This window comes from Oryx dammah, unplaced genomic scaffold (genome assembly GCF_014754425.2).
Source record: "Oryx dammah isolate SB20612 unplaced genomic scaffold, SCBI_Odam_1.1 HiC_scaffold_17, whole genome shotgun sequence".
Classification (NCBI taxonomy): domain Eukaryota; kingdom Metazoa; phylum Chordata; class Mammalia; order Artiodactyla; family Bovidae; genus Oryx; species Oryx dammah.
In genome coordinates this window covers 79,530,623-79,544,457 of record NW_024070201.1, presented here as the reverse complement: position 1 = coordinate 79,544,457, position 13,835 = coordinate 79,530,623, and the positions used below count along the sequence as shown (strand labels likewise).

The following is a 13,835-nucleotide window of genomic DNA, read 5'->3' as shown; positions in this document are numbered from 1 at the left end:
CCACCACCCCACCTTCCCTACACGGCCGGGGGCTCGGGCTCGGCTCGCGAGGGCTGGCTCTTCAAATGGACCAATTACATCAAAGGCTACCAGCGGCGGTGGTTCGTGCTGAGCAACGGGCTCCTCAGCTACTACAGGTAACTGCTTCCGGGGCGCGTCCCCCCCGCCGGCCGCCACACGAGCCCACCCTCGCGAGAGTGGGCGCGCCGGGACGTACGGCGCCGCCCGCCGGCCCCGCCCTCGGCGCCCCCGGCCCCGGCCCCGCCAGTGGGTCCGGGAGCGTCGCGTCTCCTGAGTTGTGTCCGCGGCCGCGCCTCGGTGCCGTGAGGTCCGCACGGAGGGCGCCGGTGTCGGTGCCTACGGGGGCAGAACCCGGGCGCCGCTCCCGGGGAACTTGCTGTCAGGAGTCGCGAGGCCTGGTTGTCTGTGCCCCGGCTCCAGAATTCAGGCTTGTTAGCGGCCCTGGACGTTCCCGCCGGTGCTCGCTCCACGCTCAGGCACGAGGACGCCCCGCACGGGGTGGCCTCGGGGTCTGTCCCCAGGCCTTATCTCCTCGAGATTCGCCTCGGCTCTCGCCTTTGCGCAGCCCACACGGAGACGCGCCCTCCGGGCTTCTGGGGGTGATGTCAGCCCCCGCGCCCTCCCAGGGGGAGATCGTTAAGTGTTCCAGCCAGGATTGCTGGGGGCCAGCCGGTTCGTTCGGTTCAAGTCTCCTCAAAAGAAGAGCCCCTGCCTCTTGTTGACTCCTGTTAGCAGCGCTTGTGTTGGGACGTTTCGTACGCGTTTGTGGTGACTCCCAGTCTTGCCATAACATAGCATGCCTTTGGCTATGAGTATTACTATAGATAGATAGGTTGATACTGGATCTGGGGACAGGACACGAACATTTCCTGAGTGCTAGACAGCTTGGACAGGTGTGTGACGTACACCGTTCTGTGACTCCCAGCGGCAGCCTGGAAGTTAGGAGATACTCCCACCTTACCATTGAGGAGACGCGGACAGCTTGGGCAACTTTCCCAAGGTCTTGAGTCAGGATTTGAAACTAGTTCTTTTCATACCAACACAGCCTAAAACCCAGGTTAGTGTTCCGTGGATCAGTCAGATAAAGAGAAAACTACTTGTCTACAGCAAGTTTATAGATATGACACGCTGTGTGTGTTATACAAAATGTATAGAAGTCTTCTTGAAGGAAGATTTTGCTTAATATAGTGTAATTCCTAAGTGAAATCTTTTTATAAAGACCATTCTATTTGAGACCCAAAAGAGTGTTGTTAAGACTATATTTCTGGCCCTCTGCCAGGAGTCGCTTTGCCTCTGGGACAGTTTAGGTGAAGGAATCTCTTTTCCCTCAACTTCATTGTCTTGACTCTTAAAGAATCTTGAAAGGGAATTGAAGATTGGAGTTGGAGGTTGTTGAAGTAGGAACACATTCTTACCTGGTCTCTAGCATGGTAGAAAATGCCTTAGTGCATCCTCACTGCTTAAGTGACATTAATTGTGAACGTTTAGGTGTATCATTTGAATTACTGAGAATTGATTTTCGTTTTTAATTTTCCTTTTTAATTATTCGTCCGGGATTATAAGTTTAAGGTTAAATCACAAATCTAAAGTTTTGGTTTGTTCCACAGTTTTTCCCACGCTCAAGTTCATGTTTTCCTGTTACACTGACCATCGTTGTAATGGTAACTGATTCATATCTTCACTTGGCTTATAAGTCAGTATTAACACTGATTCCCCAGTTTTCAATAGTTGTGTATCAGCTGAGAGCCTTAATGTGTGGTCATTTTTCCTCATGCAAGTTTTTAATCAGATCCACTTTCCAGCCCAGTTTTGTCTTTAATCAGTACCTGTCTTGGTCATTATTGATCTTGGCTGGACAGTAATAATGTACATGTTGTTATCTCTTAAGTACTTGTAAGCAGTTTTAATTTCTCTCCTACAAGAGCTAGTGGTACCTGTCTGACTGCAGCTAGAATGCCTTCCCAAACATACCAAACCGTGTATTGGGAAATGTGCCATGGGCCTGTCCTTGCCAGCCAAGACCGTTCCACCCACAAACCAACCAAGGAACAGCATTCAGAATTATCAAGTCTACACGCTACCCTCAAAATCACATTGAAGCCCTTTCTATCAACCAGTTGGTATTTTTCCAAACTGGTTCTTTGGATCCCCATGTTCTTAGGGTTCATTTAGCCAAGTTGTCTTGCCTCCTGCTTTTCATGCCTCCAAAACCATCTCCTGTATATGCCTTTTACAGAATACGGTTTTCTTTTTAACCAAGTGCTTCCTAAACCCATCCTCTGATGAACTGTCCTAATAGGTTTTGGCAAGCCTTCTTTTTACCTATCCTGTTCTTCGTTATATACAAAGTTACACAGCTGTCCTGTTACTTAAAACCATATGTAGAATCCTAGCTCTCCCAGACACATAGTGACAAGCCTTTAGTATTAGTTTTCTTGGCTAGTTTCTAGAGATGAAGCTACTATTTTGGCTGGCCTTTTCCGGGAAGAACTTACTAATCAGAAAACACCACCTAATACCGTGGTGCCTGAAGAGCTCCCCTTGCACCCTGAAAAGCATGTCTTTTGAAATACTTCTGCACTAATCACTTATAAGCAGAGGTGTATCTGCTTGAGCCCAAGAGCTCCAGAGTCAAGCCTGCCCGAACTTCCAGAGTCCTTCGGTATTTTTAAAAGTACTATAGACTGTATGATTCGGGAAACTTTTAGTTCATGGACATGACCTGAGCAGAGGCGATTCCTAGGAAGCGGCCTGTGGAAAAGATCAGCGCATTGTGAGGAATGTGGCAGAAGGTCCAAGCCGCACCTTTGGAGTAGAAAGTGAGGGTGAGCTGGTAATTCAGCCTGCATTATTCATAATGTAACTGGAGTGTGGGGCAGGGGATGAGAGGAGCTGAAAGCAGGAGTCATGTCACAGCGCGGCAGGTGCCCGAGGTGGAAAGTGACCTGGTGTATTGAGACCCCCCCCCAACCTCCCGCCCAACCCCCCCCACCCCCCGGCGATCCCATGCCTTTCGTCTGTGCATCTGAGGAAGAAAAACCAGTTTCATGTGACAGACCGGACAATAGCCAAGCTGTCTTCCTAAGCACAGGAAGCAGGCTTCCTCAAGCCTGCCCCAGTCCTGGTTTCCAGAGATGGAGCGAGTGTCATCTCTCAAGCCTGCCCCAGTCCTGGTTTCCAGAGATGGAGGAGTGTCGTCTCTCAAGCCTGCCCCAGTCCTGGTTTCCAGAGATGGAGCGAGTGCCGTCATTTCCGGCATGCAGGAATTTGGGATGTGCCAGAAAGAGAGACGGCCCTGCTTTGCACGCTGGCAGTTGGCAAAGGACTTTGACCTCTTTCTGTTCCAAGTTGGTCAGGGAAAACTGCAGTCTCAACATGCAGGTCCCCTGGGTAGGTCGGCGGGTGGCGGGGAAATGAGCTCAGGTCGCCCTGTACACTCGGCTGTGCTGGCAGCTCTGTTTCATGCCACGTCTCTTGTAGCTTATTGTCACTGAGCAGGGCTGTAAGGCTCAAGAGTTGGCCTATTAATAGAGCTGTCAGTCAGTAGCAATGAAGAAAAGTTTACACCCAGTCCTCTGAGAAGAGATTTGCTGAATTTCTCCTAGCTATTAATAGGGTGGCTTAGGAGTTCCCACCAATAGAGGTCAGTGGACCTTAGGAAAGAACATATTCCTGAAAGATTATACCACCCTGTGCTCCTTTAATGAATATTCTTTCTTCACTCCCATGGAGAGCTTTCATATCATTTAAGCTGTAGTCAGTATTTAACGGCTTCCCTGGTGGCTCAGTGGTAAAGAATCTGCCTGCCAGTGTGGGAGACGCGGTTCCATCCCTGGGTTGGGGTGATCCTCTGGAGAAGGGAATGGCAGCCTACTCCAGTATTCTCACCGGGGGGACCATCCTGTGGACAGGGGACCCTGGTGGGCTCCAGCCCATGTGGTCGCAGAGAGTCAGAGACCGCTTAGCAGCTGAGCACATACACACAGTATTTAATACTCTAAACATCTAAGTGTGCCTTACACGTCTGCAAGATGGTTTTAAGAGTGATATGGCAGTTCTCACTGGCTGAGTTATAGTGGATTGTTCAATATTTGTAAAATGGAGCTATTCTTTTAACTTCTTTTTTTTTTTGGCCACACCACGTGGCATGTGGGATGTAACCGGTGTCCCCTGCCCTGGGAACACAGCGTCTTAACCGTTGGCCTGCCAGAGAACTCCCTCTTTCTCTTAGAGAATGAGATGATTATACAGAATTTGGTTGCATGAGTTTATAGAGCACCCTTTGATAATTGTATCTTGCTAAATGAAAGGTAACTCCTGACTGTCAAGGGGCCTGAGGGGACTCCTGGGGGTGATGGACGTGTTCTCCATCTTGACTGTGGAGGTGATTGCACAATTGTTTACATTTGTCCACACTCACTAAATTGTACACTTAAAATTGCTGGGTTAATGCTGTCTGTAGCTCACGGTGAGGGGGGAAAAGCTCAGGGTGAGGGGAAGAGCGGAGCCGTAAATTCCACTCAGAACACGCGCAGGCTCAGAAGCCTGCTGATCGGCTTTTTAATTGGAGGGGGCCACGCGAGGGGCGTCTTAGAACTCGCTGCCTGCTGAGACCGCGGCCTGTGTGAAAGGCTCGGAGCTGTGGCGCAGCGCGCATCCGCTCAGCTGTCTGGCTCGTTGCAGGTCCAAGGCGGAGATGCGGCACACGTGCCGCGGCACCATCAACCTCGCCACTGCCAATATCACGGTGGAGGATTCCTGCAACTTCATCATCTCCAACGGGGGCGCGCAGACCTACCACCTGAAGGCGAGCTCGGAGGTGGAGCGGCAGCGCTGGGTCACGGCCCTGGAGCTGGCCAAGGCCAAGGCGGTGAAGATGCTGGCCGAGTCAGGTGGGGCGAGCCCCTGGGGACGCTCTGTTCGCCCCGATCTCGCAGACCTCCTTTGCCCCCACTGTCATCTCATTACCAGCTGTCTGCTGGCTGCCCGGCGGGCAGAATCTCTCCTGGAGGGCTGGTTTTCAGCCTGGCAGTTCAGCCCCTCAGGGGATGTCTGGTGATGTCTGGAGACGTCTTGTTACCACTGAGCGGGGCGGTGTTCCTGACACGGGGAGCAGAGGCCAGAGCTGCTGCTGAAGCTCCCACCAGCGTTCAGGACAGCCCCCCGCCCGCCCCCGCCAGAGGTGGTTGGCCCCAAATGTCAGAATGGTTGAGATTGGAAACTCTTGTCTTAGAAGCATGGCAGTTAGCTTTTGCCTTCTAATGCCCACCAACTGCCTTAAAATCTTGAGAAAGGATGATTTTATTGATAAATCAGGTTTGATTTATTTATTTTATTGATACATCAGATCCAAACTGATAAACTCACAGGTTAGCTCTGCCCTCCCTGTTTCCTTTTCTCCTGACATCTTCTTACCTAACTGGTTGTTTAGTTGAATTGAAACCAGCAATCTCTGTAGACTGCCAAAGCATGATGTCAGAGACCCCTGACGGAGGGGTTGCTCTCACGGGTCTGGGCAGAGGAGCTCCAGCTGTCCCTCCTCCCCGCCTGATGCCCGGAGCTGTTTCATGCCTAAGACACATGGGAAGAAATTACTTGTGATATTTTCTGTGAAAAATCTTTATTTTGCTACCATAGTCTCACTAAAAAGCACAGTCTGGTTATGTTTTGATTAAAGGAAAGTGGTAGTTTAATCATACGGAGCTTGTTTGCTTAGAGCTGACCGTGCTGCTCACTTGCTGACTTCTGTTCATCTCTTGTTCTTCTTATCTCTTGTGGTTCCCCATGCTGTGTTTAATGTCTCTTAAGCAATGAAAGCGGAGATGGCAATGGCACCCCACTCCAGTACTCTTGCCTGGAAAATCCCATGGACAGAGGAGCCTGGTGGGCTGCAGTCCATGGGGTCACTAGAGTCAGACAGGGCTGAGCGACTTCACTTTCACTTTTCACTTTCATGCACTGGGGAAGGGCATGGCACCCCACTCCAGTGTTCTTGCCTGGAGAATCCCAGGGACGGGGGAGCCTGGGGGGCTGCCGTCTGTGGGGTCGCACAGAGTCGGAGATGACAGAAGCAACTTAGCAGCAGCAGCAAGCAGTGAAAGGAAAGGTTCCTGCTTTATAAATCTCTGGGTCACAGGTCATATTCTGGCTCTGACCCTGCCCCTCTGTCTAGCAGATACAGATAGGGCGGGTCTTTCCTTGTTTGTTCTGTTTTGATCTCAGTGCCGAGTTTAGCTCCCCCAGAGGAAGTGACCCGGCTAGAAAAGAACTTTGCAGTTACACAGCGTTAAGGACAGACCTGCCAGTGAGAGGCAGGCACAGCCTCTCCGTGACCTGGGATTCAGGGGGCATTTAACAGAAGGCCCTGCACGGCTTTCAGCGGTGGCTTCCGTGCCAGATGAATTCATCATCAAGTTCCTGAGTCCTCCTGTAGGAAAGAGGAATTGATCACCCTTTCAGGATATGAGTGTGGTTCACAGCGGGCTGGGCTGCAACTCAGCCCAGGACATACAGGGGCCTGCCAGTCACCCCACAGATGATTGTGGGTTGGCATTCGCAGTCAGAGTGACTGTTTTGGGCCCCGCACGCAGGGTGAAAGGCTCAGTAGTCCATTCCCAGCCATAAGAGCCGTCTAGCTTCTCCACCCCGGCCTCTCCTCACTGGTTCACAGACCTCGGTGCGCATCGGAAGCACCCAGGCCGCTTTGCGAAGTGCAGATTCCCGGACCTTGCCTCACGCCTGCCAGATCCAAGCCTTTCTAGGTGTGGGCCGGAGACTGCACCTTTAGGAAGAACCCGGGTGGGCCCTGAGGGGGTTGGATGAGGGTGGTCCAAAGATGCCGGCCTCCAGTTAGAAGGCAAGTAGGTACTCGGCATGTCGTGGACAGCACGTGACTGTGGTGGGCTCTGCTGTGTGCTGTTTGAAAGTTGCCAAGAGAGCAGATCCTGAAAGTCTCATCGCAGGGAAAAGCCTGCCCTTTGTGTCCGTGTGAGGTGCCGCAGGTTAGTGACTTTAATCATTTCCCGACAGGTGTCTGTGCTCTGCCCCTCAAACTTAAAACAGCGTCGCACGTCAGTTACGTCCCGATAAAACTAGAAAAGCGGGAGCGGGAGAAACGCCCATTGTTGTCTGCCCCGGTGTCCGCCCCAGCGGGGCCGAGGACCGGTGCTGGAGAGTCCCCCGGCGGCGGTGAGCCCGGCCGGTCACGGCGCAGGCTGAGGGCTGGTCTGTCTGCGCGCGGGCGGACTGGGAGAGTTCCGGCTCTCGGCCCTGGGCCCGGAGGCCCATTGCTCCCCTTCTCGCCCCACAGATGAGTCGGGAGACGAAGAGTCCGTCTCCCAGACCGACAAGACGGAGCTGCAGAACACCCTGCGGACCCTGTCCAGCAAGGTGGAGGACCTGAGCACCTGCAACGACCTGATCGCCAAGCACGGCACGGCGCTGCAGCGCTCGCTCAGCGAGCTGGAGGCCCTGCGGCTGCCGGCCGAGAGCAGCGAGAAGATCAAGCAGGTCAACGAGCGCGCCACGCTCTTCAGGATCACGTCCAACGCCATGATCAACGTGAGCGCCCTGCGGGAAAGGCAGCTCCGCCCACGTGCTGGGGAAAGGCCACGCCCCCCGCCCCCCGCCTTGCTGGAAGGCTGTGATTGGCAAAGCGTAGACCATAGGGCCTGCCTCCTTGTTCAAGGGATTTGAGTTGCAGTGTCTGTTGCATGGAACTGAATAGGGTGCAGGGATAGAAGCACCTTGCGCGCTGCCCTGCTTGAGTCATCAGGAGGGCACTGCCCAGGCCAGGCTTCTACCCCAGCAGGGCCTCTGATGGTGGCGCCGAGTCCTTCGCCTCTCGGGGCTGCGACTCTCTCTCTTTTCCTTTCATTCTTTCTTTGTTTTCCTTTCTTCCTCCTTTCTCCTTATCTGTTGGAACTGATAGATCTTCATGGATCCTTTCCACCTTTCTGTTCTCTGAGATTTCCACTGGAGTCTGACCCCTGCTTTGCTAGTGCATGCTGGCCTGCAGTGTGGTAAGTGGGGGCCTGGGTCAGGCGTTACTGAGAACCTTGGAATCCGGGTGAGCCTCACCTTTAGTCTCTGAGGTGAGGGAGCTGTAGGTGATAGGGCTTCCCCGGTGGCTCAGATGGTAAAGAGTCTGCCTGCAGTGCAGGAGACGTGGGTTTGATCCCTGGGTCCGGAAGATCCCTGGAGAAGGAAATAGCAACCAACTCCAGTATTCTTGCCTGGAGAATCCCATGGAAGGTGGAGCCTGGCGGGCTACAGCCCATGGGATTGCAAATAGACACAACTGAGCAACTAACACTTCAGCATACTTCTAGGTGATAAGGCAACATACTCAACCTTGGGCGCTTTTCTTTTCAAAAGAAGGGACCCGTGCTTTTGCCCCCTTGTGACTCGTAGCTTGGGTGACTGTCATGGGTCTGTGGGATGCTTGGAGGCAGGGCTCCAGGTAAACCCAAAGCCCCACTGGTGCTGGTGATGTGGGGCAGATACTGGGTGAAAGGCATGGAATGAGAGCAGAGTCTATAAACAGTGCCACGCCCCCTCTGCTGGAGACCGACCCTCCCCTGGCAGGTTATGTGAGTCAGCTTCCAGGTAGGAAGACGAGAGCATGGTTCTCAAGGCACGTGAGAAGTCTGCTCTGTGAGAAAGGGCTTACACAGGTGGTGCTTTTGTTTTCCTGTCTGCTTAAACGGGAGGAACTTAACCCTTCCCGATGGCTCAGTTGGTAAAAGACCTGCCTGCAACGCAGGAGGTCCCGGTTTGATTCCTGGGTGGGAAGATCCCTGCAGGAGGGATAGGCTACACTCCGGTGTTCCTGGGCTTCCCCTGTGGCTCAGCTGGTAAAGAATCCGCCTGCAATTCGGGAGACCTAGGTTGGATCCCTGGGTTGGGAAGATCCCTGGAGGAGGGCATGGCAACCCACTCCAGTGTCCTGGCCTGGAGAGCTCCATGGACTCAGCCCATGGGATGAGAAAGACCTGGACACAACCAAGCTACTTTCACACTGCCTTCAGTAGGGCCAGATTTTTCCCCTTGTTGAGGAAGTGACAACGATTCTGTTTAGAACTAGTTCAGTTTGTGCGGGTCTCAGAGATCAAAAGTCTTTTCCTCTGACCAAGGGAAGCTCTACTTTCCTGCATTTAAAATCCCTTAACAGAAAGCTGTGGTGACTTTTATTTCCGTGCCCTGTTCTGAAACACGGAGCACTCTTCTGTGCTCTGACTCACACAGAGGTGAGGAGAGAAGCTGTTCTGTCCACTGAAGGGTTGGGGGCAGATCAGCGCCTCCCAGCAGCGCCGGTCCGCGTTCTACACTCCAGCACGGGTGGGCACCTGTGTCGCTGAAGTCCGGTCCTGTGCTCTTTCCAGACTCTTCCACCTCTTGGTGCCTGTTTTTCGGTCATCCTGTGATCAGGGAAACTCATGAATCATACAGGGCATTTAATCAATAGGACATAAATATATGTATGAAATAGAACAGCTCAGGAAACAATCGTCTGTTGCCTTTTATTCAAGTCTGCTCCCATGACAATTTTTTTTCTACTATGATAAATATTTGCTACATAAAACACCTCTTGATTTAAAAATGTCTCATAAAACTGGAACTTTATTTTGAACTTTTTCTTGGAAAGATGCTTTGGGTGCCTTTGTTCCTGGGGAGAATCCTTCTTCCCTAAGTTCTAGGTGTCCCGTTTGTGTCAGTTCTCATTCTGTTCTCCAGAGTGCGCTGCCTTTGCCCCTTTTGTAGCCAGTTGTTGCTGGAAAGGCGGTTTTTTTAATCCATGTACTGTTTCCTAGGGGATAATGGCGAGGCTTGAAAAGTGCTGTGTAGCACATCACGTCTCAAAACAGGCAGTGTCAATGCAAAGGAAGAGTGCGTGAATTCGCTCAGCTGCCTGCTTGCTTAGGATACAAGCTTTTCTTGCCATCAGAGTGGGTCTCTAAGCAGGGGAGTGAATTTGACACTGTGTTAATGTATCCATTTTCTAACTCAGTGAACACGGTTGAGCACCTTCTGTGTTCTAGGCCCAGTGCTCGGGGATATGGCCGTGGTCCCTGCCCTCAGGGAGATTACTCTCCGTTTAGGGGCCGAGAGGTGAACAGATGGTTATGGAGTGTGCTGAATGCCCCGACAGGTGTGGGCACAGGTTGCTCTGCTGTAATCCTTGGGGGCATCCAGCTCAGACCGGGAGGATTCGAGAAGGTAACACCTCAACTAAACGCTGCAGGACCTGAGAGAGTCTTCCTGTAGAAAAAAGGCACCCTGATTCGGGGCCATGGAGTCCAGCGGCCCCAGTTAACCATCTCTATAGCCGGGGGTGCCTCCTTCTTTTGTGACCCCAGTTCCATTTCTGTAAGTGGCGATGGTCCTGCTCTTGCCGTGTGGAAAGGCTTTCATGAGCTCATGGGTGTCGAGAGGTGGGCACAGTGCCCGGCATGCCCTCACCTCTCGCTGACCAAGTTGTCGCTGGTCTCAGGACGTGGGTGAGGAGCCGGTCCAGGTGTGGCGGGCGCACATCCTGCCCTGCAGGGTCTGCTAACCTCTCCGGTGGAGGAGGGAGCCGAGAGAAGGCTGAAGCAGCGTTCGGGTGGGCGGGCACGCTGTGTGTGCAGATCCTGCATGGGCTTGGCAGGGGGTGGGTTAGGAGGGGCCGAGACCGACTTCAGTGCAGGCGTAACTGTAGTTGCGGTCACCTTATTGAGTGATGACTCTGAGCCAGGTCTTTCTGAGAGCTTTACCTGTTTCCGTTGAGCAACACTGTGAGAGCGCTGCGGTTGTCATCCTTGCTTCACAGATGAGGACGTGAGGCGCCTCTCTGTTCAATCAGTTGCCAAAGAGTCCAGTTAGTGGGATGGAGCTGTGACGACCCAGGGTATGTTCTCTGTGCCGCCTCGAGTACAAAGCTTGGAAAGAAGTGTGAAGATCCCAGCAATATCAAAGAACAGTCCGTAGGCTCTGATCGTTGGACTTGGGGAGGGAGGAAGACTCAGAATCCAGGAAGTCCCTTGCTTCTCTGCCAATGAGAAGATGCCAAGTCAGAAAGGGAGCGTAGTGAGCCCGGTAGGGGCCCAGTGATGTTGAGCTTACTTTGAGCTTTTGGGTAGGCAGTTGGGTAGTCTGATCTGTGGTTCCCTGAGCACAAAGCCAGAGTTCCTGACTCCATAGGCCTTAGTCCATAGGTCAGGGTGGAAACCATGGCAGCGGATATTCTGTTTACCTTTTAGTTTCTCTTTAACGTTGTCTAGACTTTTAAGCTTCCGTTGCTTCCTTTCTCCATTTATTTATTGAGCAAACTTTATGGACTCCCACTGTGCACAAAGCGGCCAAGTTAGGAGCTGGAGATAAGCATGTGAATAAGCTATAAATGGTATCTTCAAGTCACTCATGATCCATCTGGAGAGAAAGTCACGATCGGATGCTGTGGATGCTGAGAAATAGAAATATGTGCAAAGTGCTGGGGAAGCAGAGGAGAGCCTGGCTCTTTTGGGCATGGGGGGAGGGGGTGTCACGGAGAAGTAACTTTGCCATAGGTCTCAAAGAATGAGGAGTACTTGGCCAAGTAGAGGAAGGGGGCGGAGGGCATCCTAGGCCACACGAACAGCTCCAGCGGAGATCTGCGTGTCTGAGAAGGGTGCACGGCCTGGGGGCTCTGCGACGGGGTGGGGCCGCCGGGGCCCTTTGCGTCTGCAGCCAGCTGTCTGGCCTGGGTCTGAAACCCACACAGAGCCTGGGGCGGGACTGAGCGCTGACGGGTTTGTGTCCTCTCTCGAGGTCACGTAGGTGGCGGCTTTTTGAGGTCAGTGGTTCTCTTAGGGACCGAGATACAAACCAAGGAAGTTCCCCCTATTCGGGGTGATGCGGTGCAGACTCAGCTGTTGAGTTCCTCTGCTGTGGGTGGCTTGAGTGTGGTCAGGAATGGGTCGAAAGCCACACCCGGCGCCCCAGGCTTTCTCTGCCCTGCCGAGTCAGCAGGCCTCCTCTGGAGCAGCCTCCCTGCCGCGGCAAACCTGAGCTAGACCTGCCGCTCAGCTGGCGTCCGTGTGGTCCTCGCAACCAGGAGAGTGCTGGCCCGCAGTGACAGCCACACTCGGTGCTTTCTGTTTACTTTCTGCGTTGAGCACTCTGCTTCGCTGGCTCGGGCTCCCAGAGTGAGCTCACTCAGCGGGCTTCCAGAGGTGGGGGGCTCTGAGTGGTCTAGTTGAGGGGACCCACGTGCGCTTTGCCTCCGTACAGGCCTGCAGAGATTTCCTCGTGCTGGCCCAGACCCACAGCAAGAAGTGGCAAAAGTCCCTGCAGCACGAGAGGGACCAGCGCGTCCGCCTGGAGGAGACCCTGGAGCAGCTGGCGAAGCAGCACAACCACCTGGAGAGGGCCTTCCGGGGGGCCACGGTGCTGCCCGCAGGCGCGCCTGGCGCCGGCCCCGGCAAAGGTGGGGGCCCAGGGCGGGGGCGTCCGGCCGGCCAGGGGCCCCGGCAAAAGTGGGGGGGGCGGGGGCGTCCAACCGGCCAGTGACCCCGACAAAGGTGGGGGGCCCGGGGGCTCGGGGCAGGGGTGTCCAACTGGCCAGTGGCCCCGGCAAAGGTGGTGGCTCGGGGCAGGGGGGAACGTCTGACCAGCCAGCAGCGCTGGCCCCTGCAGAGGTGGGGGGACTGGGGGGCTCGGTGGGGGGCCGTCCGACCGGCCAGTGGCGCTGGCAAAGGTGGGGGACTTGGGGCGGGGGGTGTCTGACCGGCCAGCAGGCCTCGCGCAGCGGACAGCGGAGCCCCGGGTCCCTGGCGTCAGCGGCTCACACGGGTCGGGATTCAGCCCTCCGTGTGCCCTGCTGCCCTTGTTCCCGTGTGTGTGGTGCGTGTGTAGAAGGCCTGCCTGCCAGGTTTCGTTAAATGTCGGAAAGTGAACGAACGCGCCTTGTCCCTCTCCCAGCAGATCAGTCCTGCTCCGGCAAAGGAGACCTGAGTGACGAAGATGACGAGAACGAGTTTTTTGACGCCCCTGAGATCATCACCGTGCCCGAGAACTTGGGCCACAAGTGAGTCAGGCTTGACTGCCCTCCCTGTGCCCAGCCGTCGAGACGCGGGAAGTGTTTCAGTGGGAATATCCTGCTTGTTTCCCAAGGCCTGGACTCTTGGCCCTAAGTACCTGGGAGAGTGTCTGTCTTTACTGAGCAGCTTCTCCAGAGACATTTATTCCTACACACGCTTTCCTAAGTGTTGTCTGTCGCTCACTCGTGAATAAGTTTGTGCAGTGTCCTTAGCGTTCTGCTTTGTAAAGACGTGGCAAGGACCACCGTCTGGTTCTGATCTTATTCCCATCCCCATCCGTTTCCCGCTCGTGCAGACGCACCGGCAGCAACATCAGTGGAGCCAGCAGTGACATCAGCCTCGATGAGCAGGTAACGCTCACCTGGGGTGATGAGCAGGTAACGCTCACCTGGGGTGATGAGCAGGGATGGACCGAGTGTGTTCCCAGGGACGTGCTTGTAAAGCACGAAGAGGAACAGGAGACTCCGATTTCTCTTTTTTAGCATGGGGGAAAGGGAGGCCTAGAAATACTGGGCTTTCTGTTCTCTGCGGGTCCCTGAACGGCTTTGTGTTTGCGCTCAGTACAAGCACCAGCTGGAGGAGACCAAGAAGGAGAAGCGGACGCGGATCCCTTACAAGCCGAACTACAGCCTCAACCTGTGGAGTATCATGAAGAACTGCATCGGCAAAGAGCTCTCCAAGATCCCCATGCCGGTGAGGGTCTCACACGCCGGGGAGGGCCCCACACGCCGGGGAGGGTCTCACACACCGGGGAGG

At 54.2% G+C, this 13,835-nt stretch overlaps 1 protein-coding gene across 1 annotated transcript in view; it reads left to right on the top strand.

Annotated features, from left to right (window-relative positions):
• Positions 1–13,835, top strand: part of LOC120876031 (oxysterol binding protein) — a 30,527-nt gene that overhangs the window by 616 nt on the left and 16,076 nt on the right. Inside the window, exons 2-8 of the mRNA XM_040257751.1 lie at positions 17–137; positions 4,705–4,913; positions 7,331–7,581; positions 12,271–12,466; positions 12,964–13,066; positions 13,375–13,429; positions 13,641–13,772. Of these exons, the coding sequence (XP_040113685.1) occupies positions 17–137; positions 4,705–4,913; positions 7,331–7,581; positions 12,271–12,466; positions 12,964–13,066; positions 13,375–13,429; positions 13,641–13,772 (1,067 nt within the window). The remainder of the gene's footprint in view (positions 1–16; positions 138–4,704; positions 4,914–7,330; positions 7,582–12,270; positions 12,467–12,963; positions 13,067–13,374; positions 13,430–13,640; positions 13,773–13,835) is intronic.